This window comes from Narcine bancroftii, chromosome 8 (assembly GCF_036971445.1).
Source record: "Narcine bancroftii isolate sNarBan1 chromosome 8, sNarBan1.hap1, whole genome shotgun sequence".
NCBI classification, from domain to species: domain Eukaryota; kingdom Metazoa; phylum Chordata; class Chondrichthyes; order Torpediniformes; family Narcinidae; genus Narcine; species Narcine bancroftii.
Window position 1 is genome coordinate 103,676,666 of NC_091476.1, and position 19,150 is coordinate 103,695,815.

General features: G+C 41.3%; 1 protein-coding gene across 3 annotated transcripts in view; it reads left to right on the forward strand.

Annotated features, from left to right (window-relative positions):
* LOC138741105 (cell surface glycoprotein MUC18-like) overlaps nucleotides 1–19,150 on the forward strand; it is a 144,764-nt gene that overhangs the window by 90,389 nt on the left and 35,225 nt on the right. For all 3 annotated transcript variants that reach the window (XM_069894668.1, XM_069894667.1, XM_069894669.1), the window contains exons 2-7: nucleotides 6,480–6,607; nucleotides 8,990–9,203; nucleotides 10,765–10,835; nucleotides 12,091–12,187; nucleotides 12,962–13,141; nucleotides 16,111–16,232. In XM_069894668.1, coding sequence (XP_069750769.1) covers nucleotides 6,480–6,607; nucleotides 8,990–9,203; nucleotides 10,765–10,835; nucleotides 12,091–12,187; nucleotides 12,962–13,141; nucleotides 16,111–16,232 — 812 coding nt within the window. The remainder of the gene's footprint in view (nucleotides 1–6,479; nucleotides 6,608–8,989; nucleotides 9,204–10,764; nucleotides 10,836–12,090; nucleotides 12,188–12,961; nucleotides 13,142–16,110; nucleotides 16,233–19,150) is intronic.

A 19,150-nucleotide genomic window follows, 5' to 3' on the forward strand; every position in this document is an offset into this window, starting at 1 on the left:
CTCTCTATCCCCCTACAGTTCACCCTCCTCTTGAAAGTATCAACTGCTGATCTGAGAGGCAGTTTTACAATGCAATTATTGTTCATCTTTTTTATGAACTTTCCATGTTAATAAAACAAGCAACAGTTTCAATCTGTAACAGCCAACAGTGTTAGTCCTGTGGCCCCTCAATTTCCTGTTTTATTCTCGTCTGTTGGTCAGCAATTTCAGTATTGTGAGGATGCAAAGAGGGACCTGCTTCCGGATTACTCCACGATGCACCATTTTAGATTACACCTCTCTGCTGTGTGTTGTTATAGAATCAACACAGTGTCCATAGGGGGTAAAGATATATAATCAACATTTCAGGGCTGAGCACTTCTTCAAGGTATGGACGCTGTGAAACATGTTGAGTTCCTCCAGCATTTCTGTGTTTTTACTACAATCACAGCATCTGCAGACTTTCGTGTTTCACTCTGTTGTTATAGAATTGTATAGCACTGAGAGAGGACCTTCGACCCCTGATCCATGCTGACCATCGTACCCATTAACATTCATCTCGCTTATTCCCATCATCTTCTTTATCAGCTCCTTCCAGATCCTGCCTCTCACCTGCACACTCAGTCAATTTACATCAATTAGCCACCAGCCAGAATGTCTCTGTGATGTGGGAGGCAGCGGGTGAACCAAGAGGTGCAGAGCATGGTCACAAGGAAAGGGTGCAAATTCAACACAGACAGTAGCGAAGGTCAGGACTGAACCTAGATGGCTGGAGCTATAAGGGAAAGTAAAGTGTAAGCTGGCATTTCATTTGAGATAGGTAGCAATGGTATGAGCATTGATTATTCAGTGCAGTATGTCAGCGAGCACTGGAGTTTTGCTTCATCTGCTCTCTCCTGCAGTTGTGGGATTGTGGACCCTACAATCTGAAAGTATCAGTCATGGTACTTTTGGACAAGTCTAGGTGTTGTCCAACTGACAATTATTTGAGTTATTTCTCTGAAGTTCCAGGACAGTTCTCAGAATTCCACGTGGTCGATAAATACTCCTGTGAATGGGATCCATGCCAGTAAGAAGGTGAATCAGGAACTCAGATATGGGGTTCAGTTTTAATGGGGTGGAGAATGGAGCAATATTTGTGCAGTGATCTACAGGGAATATCGCCCTGCCTCCTACCCCACCCCCCCCCCCCCCCCCCCCCCCCAACTTCACCTTGCAACACATTTACATGTGCAACTGCACAATGCAGTGTTCTGAAGATTTGGTCTTATATGGGGCTTCATATATTAACTTTACCCTCCAGGTTTAGTTTGGATCTTTCTGTGGATAGTAAAAAGGTTAACAGATCTCTTTGCCAATGCCTAAATTTAACCTTAAGACCAACTTTACACATGTTTAATGCTGAAAGCAGTTCAGCTGATTGCTCGCCAGTGAGGATAAACAGCATGAATGCTGCTATTGAGAGTTTACTGCCAAAAATGTGAAGGCTAATTTTTTTTTCTAAACAGACTGTGAAACTCACTCAGAAACTCCTGTCAAGCACCAAATGGAGAACAGATTGGGAGAGGGGAAGTCAGGCGCACAATCCTGCAACTGGTACCATTTGAGCAAATTCTCATGTCCTTAATTGGTAACATCTGGAGTCAGCTCTCCAGACTAGTGGTCTGTGGGTGCATGTGTCTGTGTTTATCTGTGTGTATTTACATGTTCTATGTCTGGGTGTGTATGTGTCTGCTTCTTTCTCTATATCTGTGTGTGTGTGTGTGTGTGTGTGTGTGTGTGTGTGTGTGTGTGTGTGTGTGTGTGTGTGTGTGTGTGTATGTGTGTGTGTGTGTGTATTTATGTCGATGCATATATGCCAACATCTTTGCATGCATCCAACTCCCAACTCCATGTGGATAATCATTTCTAAAGGTTATTCCTATAAAGTCTATTCAGGGATTTAACATGATTGACAAAATAAGAGACCAGAGTGTCCCCAAGGACTTGAATGGTTCCTTATCTCCTTGATGAAACAGGGCATTGTTTTCAGTACTCAGTAGTTCAGTACTGCGGACTATTGGACTATTGCACTACTCGAGATGTTCCACCTGTGTCCTGCTTGCACTCCTAAAGTTTGCATGTTCTGGAAAAGAGCTCGACCATCATTATAATGGATTCTCTGATCATTATTGCACTGGTTAGCAGCCTGGCTGTGCTCAAATTGAGTTACAAATAAGACAAGTTTCAAAATTCCTTAATACTTTGGCACTTCCAAGGATTGTGACAGAGCTATAAGTGCACACAAGTTCTTACTTTTCTTTCAAATCTACATGCAACTTATGCGATCCAACCCTGGTATTTCTTGTCATCTGCCCTGGTGTGAGAGCTGCTTTCACTCTGTCCTTGGGGCATGCACCAGCTGCTTCTCTTGCTTCTCGTTGGTTTATCCGGCTCTGCAGTATTATGGCTCTGGAGTTAATTGGGAGGCTTCTTAAATAACTTAGAGATGCAAGATTCAAATAACAGAAGAGATTTTACTTCCACCATCACAGGAAACTGTTCACACTCACTCGTATACATCTACATACGCCCCACAGTGGTGCACTACAGTGAGAAGGATATATTCTTATGTGGTACAAAATAGTTCACATTATCCTGACTATATAACAATTGCCAATTTCCTCTCTACGTGGCTGAGATTTCAACATTTATTCCTTTTTCTCCACCCTTTTACTAAAGATAGTGAGAGTTAAGAATTCTAAACTGTCTTGGATTACGTTCCACATTAAATATGCAAGATTTTTTATTGTCATGTACCTAAATGGATAAAAAGTTGGCATTTGTCAACTTTTGCTTGCTGTGAAGGCACACAAAGGGCCACCGCTATCCTTGTCCCCCCACCAATAAAAGAGAGAGAAGCAAATGTGAGTCCTTTCAAAGAGACTGGGTGTCTGTGGATTTGCCTCCTGCGCTCCCGTAACCTCTGTAGCATCCTATCTGTTCCAGCGGTGAACCCAAGGTCCTGGTTCTGGACATTTGATACGATCAGATGTCAGCACCCAAGGCTCTTCAGGAGCCCTGAACTGAGAAGCTGCTTCCATTTTTACACAAGCACATTGCAGCAGTGCACATGTCGTAACACAGAAGGATTTTTGACCCAGCAGAACCATCCATTTTCATTAGTTCCTTTGCCCCCTGCAGTTTAGCTCCTCCCACACTTTGACCAACTGCCCTTCTTGATTCTGACTACCACTCATCCCCACTGCAGCAGGCTCTGGGATGCGGGAGGAAACCAGATATTTGAGTGGAAGCACATATGATGACAGGAGACCATGCAGACAGTGCCCATGTTCAGGATCACTGTTCAGCCGCAGTGGTAACTGTTGTGCCAATAAAACATACCTTTGCAAGGCTGAACGACTCTGGAGGTTTGTATCTCCCCTCATTTGTATGGCCTAGGCACTTACTGATCCTGCGGGAGGATTGGATGTACACCCTTCCAACCTATGGGATTGCAGATTGACACCACAAAACAATGAGTTCCCAAACACTGAGAGGAAGGAGTACTTGATGCACTGGCTAAAGGTTCTGTACCCAAGGAGCAAAAGTTTGGAAAAACAAATCCAAAAGCAAGGTACTGCAGACGTGGAATCTAAAATGAGAACAGAAAATACTGGGGATGCTCACCAGGGAAGATAGATTTATGCTCCAAGTTGCCACCAGCTTGATGTAGTCACAGTGTCTGCAGGAAGTAGAAACACTTGTCTGTGGAGCTGCATCTCACCCATAAGTCTTTTAGATTAGATTAGATTCAACTTTATTGTCATTGTGCCAAGTAAAACACTAAGCCAATAAAATACAATTAGCATCCAACCAGAAGTTAGAAAATAGTGCTATATACCTGTGAATAAAAACGAACACATTCAGCAAGCAAACAATTATAAAAGTACTGACAGTACAATGTGAATGCCGTATCACTCAGTGCTGTGATTTAAGGTTCAGCAGGTCACAGCCTCAGGGAAAAAAAGCTCTTCTTGAACCTGCTGGTTTGAGAGCGGAGGCTCCTGTAGCATCAACCAGATGGAAGGAGAGTAAAAAGTTCATAGTTAAGGTTAGATGCAACCTTGATGATGCTTTTCATCCTACCCAAACAGCATTCCTGATAGATGTTCTCAATGGGGGGCAATTGAATGCCATTAATCTACTGGGCAGTCTTCACCACCCTCTGAAGTGCTTTATGGTCCAATATGAAACAATTGCCATACCGCACAGAGATGCCATAGGTGAGTATCCTCTCAATGGTACAGCGGTAAAAATCCATCAATATCCTGGGACAGAGTTGAGCTTTCTTCTTGCTCCGCAGTAAGTAAAGGCGCTATTGTGCCTTTTTGATCAGGTTGGAGGAGTTCATGGACCAAGTGAGATCATCATAAATGTGGACACCAGGGAATTTGAAGCTTGATACAGGTTCCACCACAACTCCAGTGATGTAGTGTGGCTTCCAGCACACCTGAAATCCACAATGATCTCCTTGGTCTTCTGGGTATTAAGGGCCAAGTTGTTGTCAGCACACCACATGGCCAGGTGCTGGACCTCGTCCCTATAGGCTAAAACTTAAGTAAAAACACAATGCTGGAGAAACTCAGCAGGTTCAACAGTCGGGGTCGACGCCAGAACGTATGTTAGGAGGGGACAGGGTCCGACCTGTCAACTGTGGTGGGGGGGGGGGCTGCTGGCAGGAGCCTACTTGTCGTTGAGGCCATCCCTCCAACGTGGGATAGAAGGACGCTCTTTTTATTGTGTCAAGTGACACTAGACACTACTGATGCTTGATGCACGTTAATGGCGTGGCCGGGGACAGGTTGCATCCTACTGACGCGGGAGGGAGTGGATCCAAGGATAGCCATAACCATGGGGTGGGCACAGCACCTCGTTTGGGGTGGGGTGGGGTGATATCCATCCCCTTGAGGCCAATCCTGCAAACAGTGTACTTTTTGCAGATACATAACCAACGTTTTGGTTCTCAACCTTTTTCTTTCCACTCACCTACCACTTTAAGTTTTCTTTGGCTTGGCTTCGCGGACGAAGATTTATGGAGGGGTAATGTCCACGTCAGCTGCAGGCTCATTTGTGGCTGACAAGTCCGAGGCAGACACAGTTGCAGCGGTTGCAGGGGAAAATTGGTTGGTTGGGGTTGGGTGTTGGGTTTTTCCTCCTTTAAGTAATCCCTTACTAATCACAGAGCACCTATGGCATAGGGAATACTTAAAGTGATAGGTGAGTGGAAAGAAAAAGGTTCAGAACCACTGGGTTAAGCCCTTCATCAACACATGTAGCAAAGATAAAGATACATAACCAACATGTAGCAAAGATAAAGATACACAACCAATTTGTAGCATCCTTTAAGGTATATCACAATTCTGAAAACTGTTTCACATTAACTTAGCTTTTAATTAGCGACTGAAATCAAAGCAAATAAATGGTTAAATTGTTAATTAAAGACATAAAATGCTATTTATTTCTGTTTTATTTCAGAATTCCATTATCTGCCTTTAGTTTTGATTTTTCAAAGTTTATATTGTCTCTCCTAAGGATATCACTTGCATCAGAGAGCACATGAAGAAGGGTGTGTCAATATTACCGTGGCATTTGTAATTAAAACTATCCTAATGGTGCATGGAGGTCAATGCAAATTACAGTATTATGTTGTTTGTTTACAAACAGAGGATGCTTTACCAGGCTTTGTCTGTTAAGGTATGGTGTACACAGGAAGTGAGTTTTAAAGTGAGCTATAGTTTCGATTGGGAGGAGGGAGAGAAGAATGAAATTCAGCTGAGCTCGGAGTTGTAATCAGTTTGTCGTGCATCCGCTGAGCATAGAAACCAATGGTGCATACTGCCTAAATCAAGGACTGGAATTGACGCCTTATTAAAACAACATGAACTGGCTGCTCTGTTAAATCACTTCATTCTAACAGCAGTTGGTTTCTGTTCCTGCTATTTAATAAGCAAATTGTTTCCATACAAAATGCAGTATATTCACTCTACAACCTACAGTGCACAAGTGCGCTATAGTTTGTATGGAATCTCGGCCTCATCTAATAATCCAGGAGGTATTCTGTGATTCTTTTCATTGCCCTCATGCCAGGGTGATCCGATTCTAACCCACACATTCTCATCCTTCTCATGAAGGATCTCCAAACTGACACATCAACTCCATTTCTCTTTCCACATATGTTGCTCAGCCTGATGTGCGTTGCAGTCTTTTCGATATTCTTTCTCCGCAAATCATATTTTTCTGTCTCTCCCAGCTATTCAAAGAAAAACCAGTATGAGTTTTCATTTCAAATGTAAAATTCTCCACACTCCTCATTTAAATCTCTCTGATGTACATACCCTTTGTGGTAACATATTTTTCTATTGTTCTTGGCACAGACAAACTTTATTTACAGAGTGCGGTGCACATTGAGAGTTGCAGAGAAGAGAGCTGAAAGTAATATATGTGCTCTTTGTTCACAGGGATAATTGCCACCGTTCATTTATCTACACCACCTGTCATGGAGGCAGAGATCAAGAAAGCCATCAGCATTCCATGTGTTCCAAAGATTTCCATCCCAAACACATTGAAATACATCCAGTGGTTTGTTGTGAGTAAAATCATCTTGCTTCTCAGCAGCTGATCCTATTGCACACATGTCAAACTCTGGCCTGCGGGCCAAATTTGGCCCGCGATATAATTATATTTGGCCCGCAAGATCATTTCAAAAATGTATTAGAGGTGGCCCGCTGGCCGCCGCGCCAGTATAGCGCATGCACAGCTAATACTACAAATCCCAGAATGCATTGGCGTCAGCCCGCTAATCGCCCCCACCTCCTCTGTTTACGTTGCAGGGTCTCACCGTGGACTCTGGTTTTGGGGCCTGGCCGATGTCAGGAAGCCAAGGCCGCTTCCCAGCGCCTGGAACCGGAGGCCTCGGGCCTGACCTCGCCAGGACCGTTGCCCACTCCCCTTCCCTGCCGCAGGCCGACCCGTGACTCACGATGACGGGGCCGCTGATCTGCCGAGATGCCGCCCTGCAGCGAGAGCCGATGCCCCCGCACTGTCATTGTCCAACCCGATCGCCCGCAAACCCCGCCCTCCCGCACACAGGCCTGAGTAAGGATTATGAACTTTAATCTCAGGATAAAACGATCTTCCAATAGTTTCATGTCACAGTGATAAATATATTCCTGGTTAAAAATGGTCCTGTACCTGGATACAAGCTCATTAGGCATAAAACTTGAAAAGTGTGTAAATCAAAGGATATCTGTACCAATGGAAAAAGGGCATGGCAAATAACCCTGCTAGAGTTCATGCCCACAATCAGTCACCCATTTGATTGTTTCAGGAATCATGTTATTCTCCCACATTCTCAATAGCCCTCAGATTTTACTATTCGACAGCACACTAGCAACATTTGACAAATCCTCTATAGAGAAATATTATTTATTGAATATTTTATTTCTCATTTGTTAATGCTTCTGGAAAGAGTTTATCCAAAACTATTATTAAACATTTATTTTAATAAGAAAAAGTTTAACATTACATATGTTGAAAGAAGAGAAAACATGCAGATGTTGTTGAAAATCTTCAATAAATATTTAGTTTGGCCCTCGACTTAGTCCAAGTTTTTAATTTTGGCCCTCTGTGAATTTGAGTTTGACACCCCTGTCCTATTGGGTAGCATTCTATCATTTCACAATATCTCAGTCATTGACTGGGCCCACTGTAATGGAACAATAGAACCTATGACTGACTGGATAACCCAAGTTGCAGTGTTAATGTCTGACCTGTACATAGTGCAGCTCATCATTATGCGGCTGACTACATGATGCCACGGCCCTTATGCTGTGTGATTTACTAATCCCACAATAATGCAGCCCCGTCACCGGTCATGATTGATTCCACAACAATGGATACTGTGACTGAGCCAACTTTCAATAGGGTAGCATTGTTCCTGTGTGAATGACTGACCCTAGGTAGTGGTTGTGCTGTTTTGAAACACACTGAACAGCTTTGTTCCTTGTGTACTGATGGGCACTTTAAATTTAGACATACAGCTCAGTATTAGGCCATTTCGGCCCACAAGACTGTGGCGCCCAATTTACACCCAATTAATCTACACCTCAATGCATTTGGAATGGTGGGAGGAAGCCAGAGATCTGGGAGGAAACGCACACAAACACAGGGAGAAGGTACACTCTCCTTACATTAGTGCAGGATTTGAACCGCGGTCCCAATTGCTGTAAAGGTGTTGCACTAAACGCTATGCCAACTGTGCCACCCCCTGAAAGGGCAACCAAGCGACTTCATAGTCAGCACTCACTTTATCCAAGCAAGAAATGAGGGGGAGCGCAACGTGCACCATTCTAAAGGTGAAGCTACCTGCAAACAAGGTTACAGCACATATTTGGACAGTGTGGGAATTGAAGTCACGACCTTGGTGTTATTAGCACCATGTTCTGACCAACTGAGCTCACCATCCGTTTCTATTTGTTCACTGTTCCTATACATTGCAACATTTATTTCTATCCATCAATTGACAAATCATAAGGAAAGTCAGAAATGTTTGTTAAAATTGTTTACTTCTATTGAGAGAGTAGGCTTTGAGAGCTTGTAATAGTTAAATCCTGTTAGATTCATTGGAGATTGATTGACAAATATATTTTAAGCCAAAATGCATGTATAGTATGCTCTGAGAAATTTCATGCAAGTACTCAGCTGTTCAGTATTCATTTGTTCCACCTATGGCTCATGTTTGATGAGGGATTAAAGCCAAGGTCATCAATATAATTGCCTAAGAGTCCTTCTCTTTAAGAAATCCTGACCATATATTGTGGCACATTCCTAGAGTACATTTTACAGTTGCTGAGGAGAAGACAAAAATCAATGGGCACTGCAGGGGGCCAGACATAGTTTGGCATTCCTCATTGCGTTGGACTAGATCGCCACTGAGTTCTCAAAATTCCATTCTCGTGTCTGCTTTCAGATGGAGAAGAACAATCGCCAACGAATCTATTTTCAGGACATGGAGGCCAGTTCTATTGATGTTGACACTGGCTATACTCATCGAATTAGTGTGGATAAAAATTACAGCCTGACCATTGACCCCGTCAAGCTTGAGGATGAACGGAATTTTGTTTGCCAAGTTGGTGCAGGCTCTACCGGCAGTGGCGAAGCTACAACCCTGCTCAAGGTTTATGGTAAGGCCTTTATAGGAGCGTTTGTTCAGTAAAATCCCCGTTATCTGGAATTCAAGCAACCAGCAGCCTCAAGCAACTGGCAAAAAAAAGAAAATCGCAGAAAATAAATAGGTAAAAAATATGAGCGTTTACAATACGCTATCTCAAGCAAAAAGAAAGTTAATTTATCTGGCGTCTACCAATCCACATAGCTGCAGGATATCGGGATTTTACTGTGTTGCAGAATAAGATCGTTCAGACCTTCACATCTGTACAGACAAAATTTTTATAATTTCATAAAAGTCCTGTCATGTTCACTCCTTTAAATATTCAGCCAGTTATCTTCTTTTGACTCTCTTCCACTATTCTTGCTTACAGAAGAAATTTTTACAGATTGTTTTCTCTGTAGGGACACACATTTCAAATACAAATGAAGTGTATTCTTTCACTCAGCCCCTTCCAGACTATTACAATGTTCTGCTTAATAGTATTATCTTTTCTGTTTTTTAAAGTTTCTTTACACCACTCTGTAACTAGATCCTGGACTTCCGAACAGAAAGACCATAGTCTGTCTGGATCAGTAGCAGAATGTCACGCTGAGCACTAGTGCACTTCAGGGCTGCGTGCTCACCCCGATCCAGTTCATGCTACTGACCCATGACTGCATCACCAGATACAACTTCTACAGTGTCATCATGTTTGCAGATGACACAACAGGAGTTGGCCTCATCAGCAACAACAACAAGTTGCCCTACAGAGAAGAGATGGAAAATCTCGTGAAATGGTGCAAGAGTAACAACCTGAGTCTTAACATAGACAAGACGAAGGAAATGATTCAAGAGGCATACTGTGATCATTTTTTCCTAAAGGATCCCTAATTACAAGATTGTTAATTTTCTTGTCTCATTGCGCAGGTCCAAATCCAAGGTGGCATGTTTCCTTGTAGGTTCAGTATCATGCTTTTCAAGAAACCCAGCATATTCTATGAAATTTTCCTCAAGGTTGTGAACCTATCAGAACTTTTCCTTCATGACTTGATTGTTTTATTGTCATCAATAGAGGATGAGCAAATGTAGGTTCTTGGGAGTCACTATCTTGGAAGATCTTTCCTGGAACCAACACACAAATGGCATCATGAAGAAAGCCTCTACTTCCTCAGGAGTTTGTGGAGGAGCTAGTGGAGTTGTTCAAGTGAACCGGTACGGACTTGAAGGGCCGACATGGCCTGTTTCCGTGCTGTAAACGGTTATATGGTTAAATGAAATGTCCCCTTTTTTGAAATGGATTGACTTCACAAGTGGATTTTTATTGTGATGGCACCAGCTTTGATGAAAAGAGAAAATACTGGAAACATTCAACAGGGAAGAAAGTCATAATTAACCTTTTGACAGATCAATCTCAAATCAAAAGCACCAAGCCCATTTTCTTTTCCACAGATGCTGCCTGAGATGCTGAGCCATTTCTATTTTCATTTCAGATTTTCTGCACCTGATTTTTTTTTTTCAAGACCCAAGATTTTTTAAATAGCTGCTTTAAGGCACCCTTGTTTCTCTGTCACTGACATTCACTCCTCTACTGCCAGGTGCTGCGGAAACTCCTCAGATTCAGAAAAATGATGTGGCCATATCAGTAATGGAAAAAAGCCCAGCGGAGGTAAGGAGCAAATAGGCGACATTTAGTTGTCTTGTGTTTATATTTGGTCATAATTTTATTGTACAAAAAAATTTCAGAACTAATCCCTTCCCTTTGGGTTTCAAAATCTCTCTCAAAACCATTACATAAGGAGGAAATCATGACATAATTACATTATTTTGATCTCTCTGAGTGTAGGAGTTGTTAACCATCTCAGTCACAGATCAGCTATGTTATCAGTGCATGTTTGAGCTGGGCTTAAGAAGATAATAAATAGCTAACTGTTCCCATCATTCCTAACTCCAGAGATTTTGAGCATCTGTTTAGAGCAATTTAATTTACTAATAGGTGGATGCTAAAAATGGATACCAGACCACCACAGTTTTGAAAATGAAACTGCGTGACTGGTCTGTGCCCCTCCTCCAAATATCTTGTTACAGACCTATTTTGTGGCATGGTTAGTGCAGCAGTTAGCACAACGCAGTTATAGCACCAGCAAGCCGGGTTTGAATCGGTGCTGACTGTAAGGAGTTGTATGTTTCGCCCAGGTCTGTGTAGGTTTCCTCCCACCCTGCCAAAGCACATGGGGGTCGTAGGTTAATTGGGGTATTTGAGCGGCAGGGGTCATGGGCCGGAAGGGCCTGTTACTGTGCTGCTTGTCTACATTCAAAATTTAAAGTTAACAATTTAAATTTACATGGTGTGATAGTACAGATCTATCACCAATGTATATAGTGTATATAGTTACAGTATCTAGACTGTGCTTACAGCGATTGGCTGAGAGCTAAGCCACGCCTACTGTCTGGTCCTTAAAGGGTTGTGTCCCTAGCCAGGTCGGATCATTCCGGACTGGTCGGCCACCTGTGAAGAGCTCCTGTCTTTTGCTAATAAAAGCCTTGGTTTGGATCAACAAGACTTTGATTCTTTCGATGAGCTCTACACATGGTAATTCATTTCATTAAAATGGAACTGCACTGTAATGAAAATGGCACTGTTATCCATCCTATGCATGTGCTTTGCTTGTTGTTTTGACCTCCTGCTCATTTCTGGAGTTCAGTCCTTTGTGTTTATATGCAAACCCACAAAATTGTCCCTATACTCACATAGAGTTTGTGATAGAAAGATAGAGAGACCATTCAGTAAAGTTTATTTTAAAACATCTGGACATTCCAGTGATTTACAGCAATGAAGTAACTTTGGGCATGTTAGTGATTTATTGTTATTCATCCTTTGATCTATTTTTACATTTATTATGGACTATCTCTTTCCCTTTTAGGTTGCCCAATGTATCACCAGGAATGGTTATCCTGTTCCCAAAATCACTTGGTACAAAGACAGCAACCCACTTCAGGTTACCAGTCAGATAAACAACAGTGCGTAATGCTTCATGTCACCTTCTTATCCCTTGCTTACAACTCTGGGTGAGAATAGGGAAGAATTGTATCTTATCTCCATATAAGCTGCATTTAATTATTACACCTTGGGGGTTTGAGGCAGAAACAGAGTTCCCATTCTACAGGTCAGGTTTGGACCAGGTACATTTCTGGAGATAGGTGAATCTAAGGTGAGAAGCTGAAATGGTCCCAACCCAAAACGTTGACTGTTCCCTTTTCTCCATGGATGCAGCCTGACCTGCTGAATCCCTCCAGCCTCTCATTATTTTCTCAAGATTCTAGCTTCTGCAGTTCCTGGGTTCTGAAGAAGGGAATCATTTTTTGGACTACTTATTTGGGGCCCTGCGGAATGTTTGGCCAGAATTGCCGAGCAGATCCGATTCTGTCTGAGTTTCCCTTCACTTCGGCTTAAATGACCACGAAGAGTGGTTAGTAAATGATGTAATCTTCTCAGGAAGATTGCAACCTCCAACGCTCACCATCAAAAGAATTGGAATTTCCTGTGGTCCTTCATCACGTGGTGTCCAGACCAGTTCACAGTCGCACCTGATGCAGTGTGGTCACTGTAGCTGCTTCAGAAATTAAAAAGGCCAATCTTCCATTTGAGCAACATTTGTTTGTGCTCAGTATGCGACTGATTTGGGGTTTTTAATGTGAAAGTGGTTAGAGACTATTCACTTCCCAGCAAGTCCTAACCGTGGCAGCCATCTGCTCTCGTGACTGATTTTACAGATATATATATTTTTCCCCCAGAGATGTATGCGACATTTCAGGCCACACAAGAAGCCAGTGGCCTTTATACCATCAGCAGCAGGCTCTATTACCTGCCTGAGAAGAAAGACAAAGATTCCAAGTTCTACTGTGAGGTGAGCTACAGGATGCCGACAGGAGTGGAAAAGGAGGAGTCCGAAAGGATTAACATCTCAATAACCTGTGAGTACTGGTCAGCAGCCCGGGGGAGACCTGGAACCAGCGTAACATTGCCCCAACTTGCCTCACAAGGTTATGACTCGAAGCACTTGCCTTTTCCATAAAAAGGAACAGGAGTTGACCACCCAGCCACTCAAGCTCCCTGGCCATCCAATATCATCATGGTCATTTCACTCCAGATCTCATCTCCCCTCAGACCTTGGTTTCCTCATCTTTCAAATATTAATCTACCCCCTCTTTTAATTTCCTCTACTGGCTCTTACAATGCTCATCTGGAGGCTCTAACCTCTGTAGTAATATCAGAGGGCACCAATGCTAAAGTGAGATGATTAGAATTTTCTTTGGCTTGGCTTCGCGGACGAAGATTTATGGAGGGGGTAAAAGTCCACGTCAGCTGCAGGCTCGTTTGTGGCTGACAAGTCCGATGCGGGACAGGCAGACACGGTTGCAGCGGCTGCAGGGGAAAATTGGTTGGTTGGGGTTGGGTGTTGGGTTTTTCCTCCTTTGCCTTTTGTCAGTGAGGTGGGCTCTGCGGTCTTCTTCAAAGGAGGTTGCTGCCCGCCAAACTGTGAGGCGCCAAGATGCACGGTTTGAGGCGATATCAGCCCACTGGCGGTGGTCAATGTGGCAGGCACCAAGAGATTTCTTTAGGCAGTCCTTGTACCTTTTCTTTGGTGCACCTCTGTCACGGTGGCCAGTGGAGAGCTCGCCATATAACACGATCTTGGGAAGGCGATGGTCCTCCATTCTGGAGACGTGACCCATCCAGCGCAGCTGGATCTTCAGCAGCGTGGACTCGATGCTGTCGACCTCTGCCATCTCGAGTACTTCGACGTTAGGGATGAAAGCACTCCAATGGATGTTGAGGATGGAGCGGAGACAACGTTGGTGGAAGCGTTCTAGGAGCCGTAGGTGATGCCGGTAGAGGACCCATGATTCGGAGCCGAACAGGAATGTGGGTATGACAACGGCTCTGTATACGCTTATCTTTGTGAGGTTTTTCAGTTGGTTGTTTTTCCAGACTCTTTTGTGTAGTCTTCCAAAGGCAGATCATATGCATATGCAGTTACGGCTGAAACTAAAATTCCTAAGATCATTTTCCAGCAACTAATGGAATTTGATTGCCTCGGTACCTGTCAGGACTTGAGGTGGCAGATTGGTGGTTATTTTTGGGGGTGATGCTCACTGGAATTCAGAAGAATGAGAGGTGATCTTATAGAAACATACAAGGGACAGATAATATAGAGGCAGGAAAGTTGTTTCCACTGGGAAGTAAGACTAGAACTGGGAGGCGTAGCCTGAGGATTCAGGGGATGGAAATGAGAAGAAATTTCTTTTCCAAGAGAGTAGTGAATCTGTGGAATTCTCTGCTCAGGGAAGCAGTAGAGGCTCCCTCATTAAATATATTTAAGACACATTTAGATAGATTTTTGCCTAGGAGGGGAGTTAAGGGTTATTGGGAAAGGAAGGTTGGTGGAGTTGAGTCCTACGGCTAGATCAGCTGCAATTTATTAAAATGGCAGAGCAGGCTCGATGGACCAGATGGCCAACTCCTGCTCCTATTTCTTTTAAACATTCTTATCCTTTTGTAACCTCCTTATGTCCCTTTTCTCACTTTATTTTCTTACTTATCTTTTTTGTTCTCTGCAAATTTATTTCTATACTTTCAGTGCTTTCATTCAAGTTATAAATATATATAAATTGTAAACTTCTGAGGCCCCAATGTGATCTCTGTGGCAAACCACTCATTGCATCTTGCCAACAAGAAATAGATGCATTTACACCTACTCCCCATTTCCTGTTGGCCAACTGAACTTCTATTCATGCCTCAGATGGGTCTTCACGGTGTGGGTGATTTGTATGCATCTGGACCTTTACCCCTGTGTGGTCTGCACCAGTCCATTCTTGGCACTGACAGGACTGGTCTTTGCCCTGAACACTGACAACTCCCACCTGTGGCCGAGGTCTCAAGTTGTATCCACATCAGCCAAGACACATTTCCTTTCTGTTTCCAGGGGAGAGAATATGAACAATTTTATATTTGTAGATCAAGTCAAGGGCAAGAGGATTTGATCATAATAACTATTTTTAACATTCAAAAAATATCTTGAAGTGGATGAATTGATATCATGGATATAGACCCTATGTATTTTGAATGGCTTACGAGATCCCACCATTGCCTTGAAGTTCATCCTTGATTGGTGGCATTTAAACAATTTAGAGTGAAAACAGCATGGTGTGATTCTGCAGTGCTTGTAAAATGACAGATAAAAGATTAATTTCTTTGCTTTATTCAACAGCCTCCCTCTTGTGGCAGAAAGCAGTATTGTACGATTTCATTTGGTCCATGGTCCAAATAGCTAATTCACCCCACTTCGTATCTGGATGCCTCTATGCAGCATTTATTCCCATATAAAGAAGTGAATGTGTAAAAATAAGCTCTGTTTCACAGCCATGTATTGAGAATTACATGCTCTTGTATTCAGTAATTCTGGATTTTGAGTCATCCGATATTTGAATCAGAGATTTCCACAGATAAATATTTGAAGTTGTATTCCAAAATCCAAACACAATGCAAACTGGGGGATTAAAATCTGTTAAGAGCAGCAATATTCTTGAATTATTAGTACTTTAGTTTGCATTCCAGTTGAAATAAGTAAATAAATTTAATATTAAGTAAAAGCACAATGCTGGAGAAACTCCACATGTCAAATAGTGTACTTTATATAGCAAAGACAAAGATACATAACTAAAGTTTCTGGCTTGAGTGTAAAGTACACTGTTTGACTAATGGAGTTTCTCCAGCATTGTGTTTTACTTCAATCTCAGTGTCTGCAGACTTTTGTGCTCTACTTCAATAAATTTCATATTTTCCAATTAGAAATGGGCTTTTCTTGTGTCCTGAATTTAGTTGTCACTGGTGGTTTATTGTAATGGGATGAAAAATCTAACTGCAGTAATCTAATCACCAGATCCAACAGAGAATGTGGAAATTCAGATTCGACCCAGAATGCTAAAGGAGATGGACAACATGACCTTGGAGTGCCAGTCTGATGGCTCGTCTTCTGTTGAATATACCTTTTATAGACAGCTGGTGAGGAGCTTTATGTGTTCGTAATTCTTTTTAAAAAATCTAAGTAGAATAGCTCAAAAGTTCTTCAAAGTAATTTAGGATTTCAAAAGAGAATTTATCTGGTTCCTCCCTCCCTCCATGATCGACCATGTTTAGCTTGCTTCCCTATATGTGAGCTCCAGCAGCCCTAGTGTGAGACCTTCAACCACCTGCTGTGATCTCTTACCCTGTAGGTTCTTCTCTTTTCTTTTTCAATATTTTTATTAACACTGAAATTTTGTATCCAAAAATAGAGTAAATATGGATATATGTTAAAATTCAAAAGGATTCATTACATTTAAATCATATCATTTCATCCAAAGTACTCCAATATTGATTATATTGTATGGATATCATATTATTTTATTTTTTTTTAAGTAAAATCTAAACCTACTAAATTGTTTGGCCAAAAAAAGAAGACAGATTTCTTGTCAGAGTGACAAATTACCTCATTAATCAACATTTCTACCTTATTACAAATAAAAGATATAAAAGTAATTTAAAAAGGGTCCCCACAGTGTTTGAAAATTTACATTTAAATTGAAAATTGAGCTTTTAATCTTCTCTAAATTTAAACTTGACATAACGTCACATAACCATTGGGTTATCTGAGCATCTGAGCAACACCGCCCACCTCGCCATAGAGAAATAAAAGCTAATATATATAGCTCGGATGTTGTTAATCTTATGTCACTCTGTCCAGCAATACCAAATAAAACAGTTAAGGGATTTGGTTTAAAACCAACTTTAAAAAATGCAGAGAAAGATTGAAATACTTCAATATTACTCAAGATTCTGACATGTCCAAAACATATGAATTAATGAAGCATCTCCATTGTGGCATTTATCACAACGAGGAGATACATCTGCATAAAAGTGAGATCATTCGACTTTGGACATGTGAGCTCTATGGACTACTTTAAATTGTAGGACAGAGTGGTGAGTACATAAAGAAAAGGTATTAACCAATTTGAAAATTACATTCCCAGTTACTTCAGAAATTAAAAGCTGTAGGTCCTGTTTCCAGGCTTTTTAAATGTTATCTGAGGGAGCTTCTCATATTCCCAACAACGTATCATAAATGTTAGATATTGAACTGTGATAGAAAGGTTGTAAATTTAAAAATAAATTATTATCAGTCCTATTAGGAAAATTATGTAATTGAGATTGTTTATATAAAACAAAATTCTCTAATCTGTAGATAACGAAAAAATGAGTATTTGGTAGACCGCATTTAACTGAAAGTTGTTCAAAGGAAGCGAGAATCCCCGCAACAAATAAATCTTTAAAACATTAAATGCCCAATCTTGAAAAGTTACATCAATCATGGAAGGTTTAAAATAAATAATTAGAAGAAATAGGACTAGAGTGAAAACCTCATTAAACCAAAATGTTTTCTAACTTGCATCCAGATCCTCAAAGTATGTTTAACCACCAGATTATTAGGTAATTTATTCCGAGAAGTGAGGATCCAAAAAGAGAAATAAGAAAAAAAAAATTGTAACAGAATTAGATTCCAGGAATATCCACATTGGATAATCTTAACGGCTATTATAATATATCCAAAATGTAAGTTTTCATATATCGACTGCCCAATAATAAAACCTAAATTTTGGCAAAGCCAAGCCTCCATTCTTTTTAAGTTTTTGTAAATGGACTTTATTTAGGTGAGGATGTTTATTCTTCCATAGGATTGAGTCAAGGGAATTAAAAAAAAGACAGGAATAAAAACAAGCAAAGCCTGAAAAAGATATAAAAATTCAAGTAATATATTTATTTTACTAGAGTTCATTCGACCAACCAATGATTTTTAAAAAAGGGGGCAACCAATTTGATAGCATCCCTTTCACATGTTTGATTGAGGTAAGTAAAATTTCTCTGAGTATGTTTTTATGGTTTTTAGTCATTGTTACACCTAAATAGGTAAATTGATTTCTTACAAATTTAAAAGGAAGATTAGTATTTATCAGTGCCATATTATTCAAAGGAAAAATCTCATTCTTATGGAGATTTAACTTATAACCTGAAAATTGACTGAAATTAAAAATTAAAGAAAGCATAGAAGGGCAATGAAGTCTGAAGATTAGAAATGTAAAGCAATAAATCATCAGGATAGAGAGAAACTTTGTGGGTTGTGCCTCTCTTAAAAATGTCAGTAATATCATTAGATTCTTGAAGTGAAGGGTTCTAAAGCCAAGTCAAAAAGCAGTGGATTTGAAGGGCATCCTTGTCTGGTTCTACGCTGAAGTCTAAATGGTTTAGAAATCTGAAAATTAGTAAGAACACAGGCAGAAGGGGATAAATATAGTAATTTAATCCATTGAATAAAGCCAGCCCCAAAATTAAATTTTTCTAAAGTCTTAAATAAATAATTCCATTCAACCCAATCTTCTCTCAGGTTTCTCCTTCTCAACAGGGCTTGTGCTCCTGATCGGATTACTTGAGCCACTTTGCTGCTCTTTAAAGCCTGCAACCCTCGCGGTCTGGGTGACCAAGCACTGACCTCTGTGGGTTCACTGATATTTTTTTTTAAAAAAACACCAGCCCCATTCTGCAGACAATTCAACCTGTGCAGGACTGTTGACATAACAACTGGACAGTCGGACCCTGCGGAGGAGCGCTGCAAGATGTGTCCCTATTCCCCATGCCTCTTGTGTCTTCACCAGCTCTGCAGTTACCCCAGCTCCAGCAGCCCGCCACTACTACTTCTGAATAACCAGCTAAAGTAATCTCATTCTTTGTAAGAAATGTGATTATTCCCACATCCTCTCATTGCGAAAGAGCACTAAGTCCATTGTAGAAGGAGGCCTTTCAGCCTATTGAGACCATACCAACTCACAATAAAGAAATTTTGCCTGTCCTATTCCACTTCTGCTTATTTCACTGTTTGCCTGCATCTC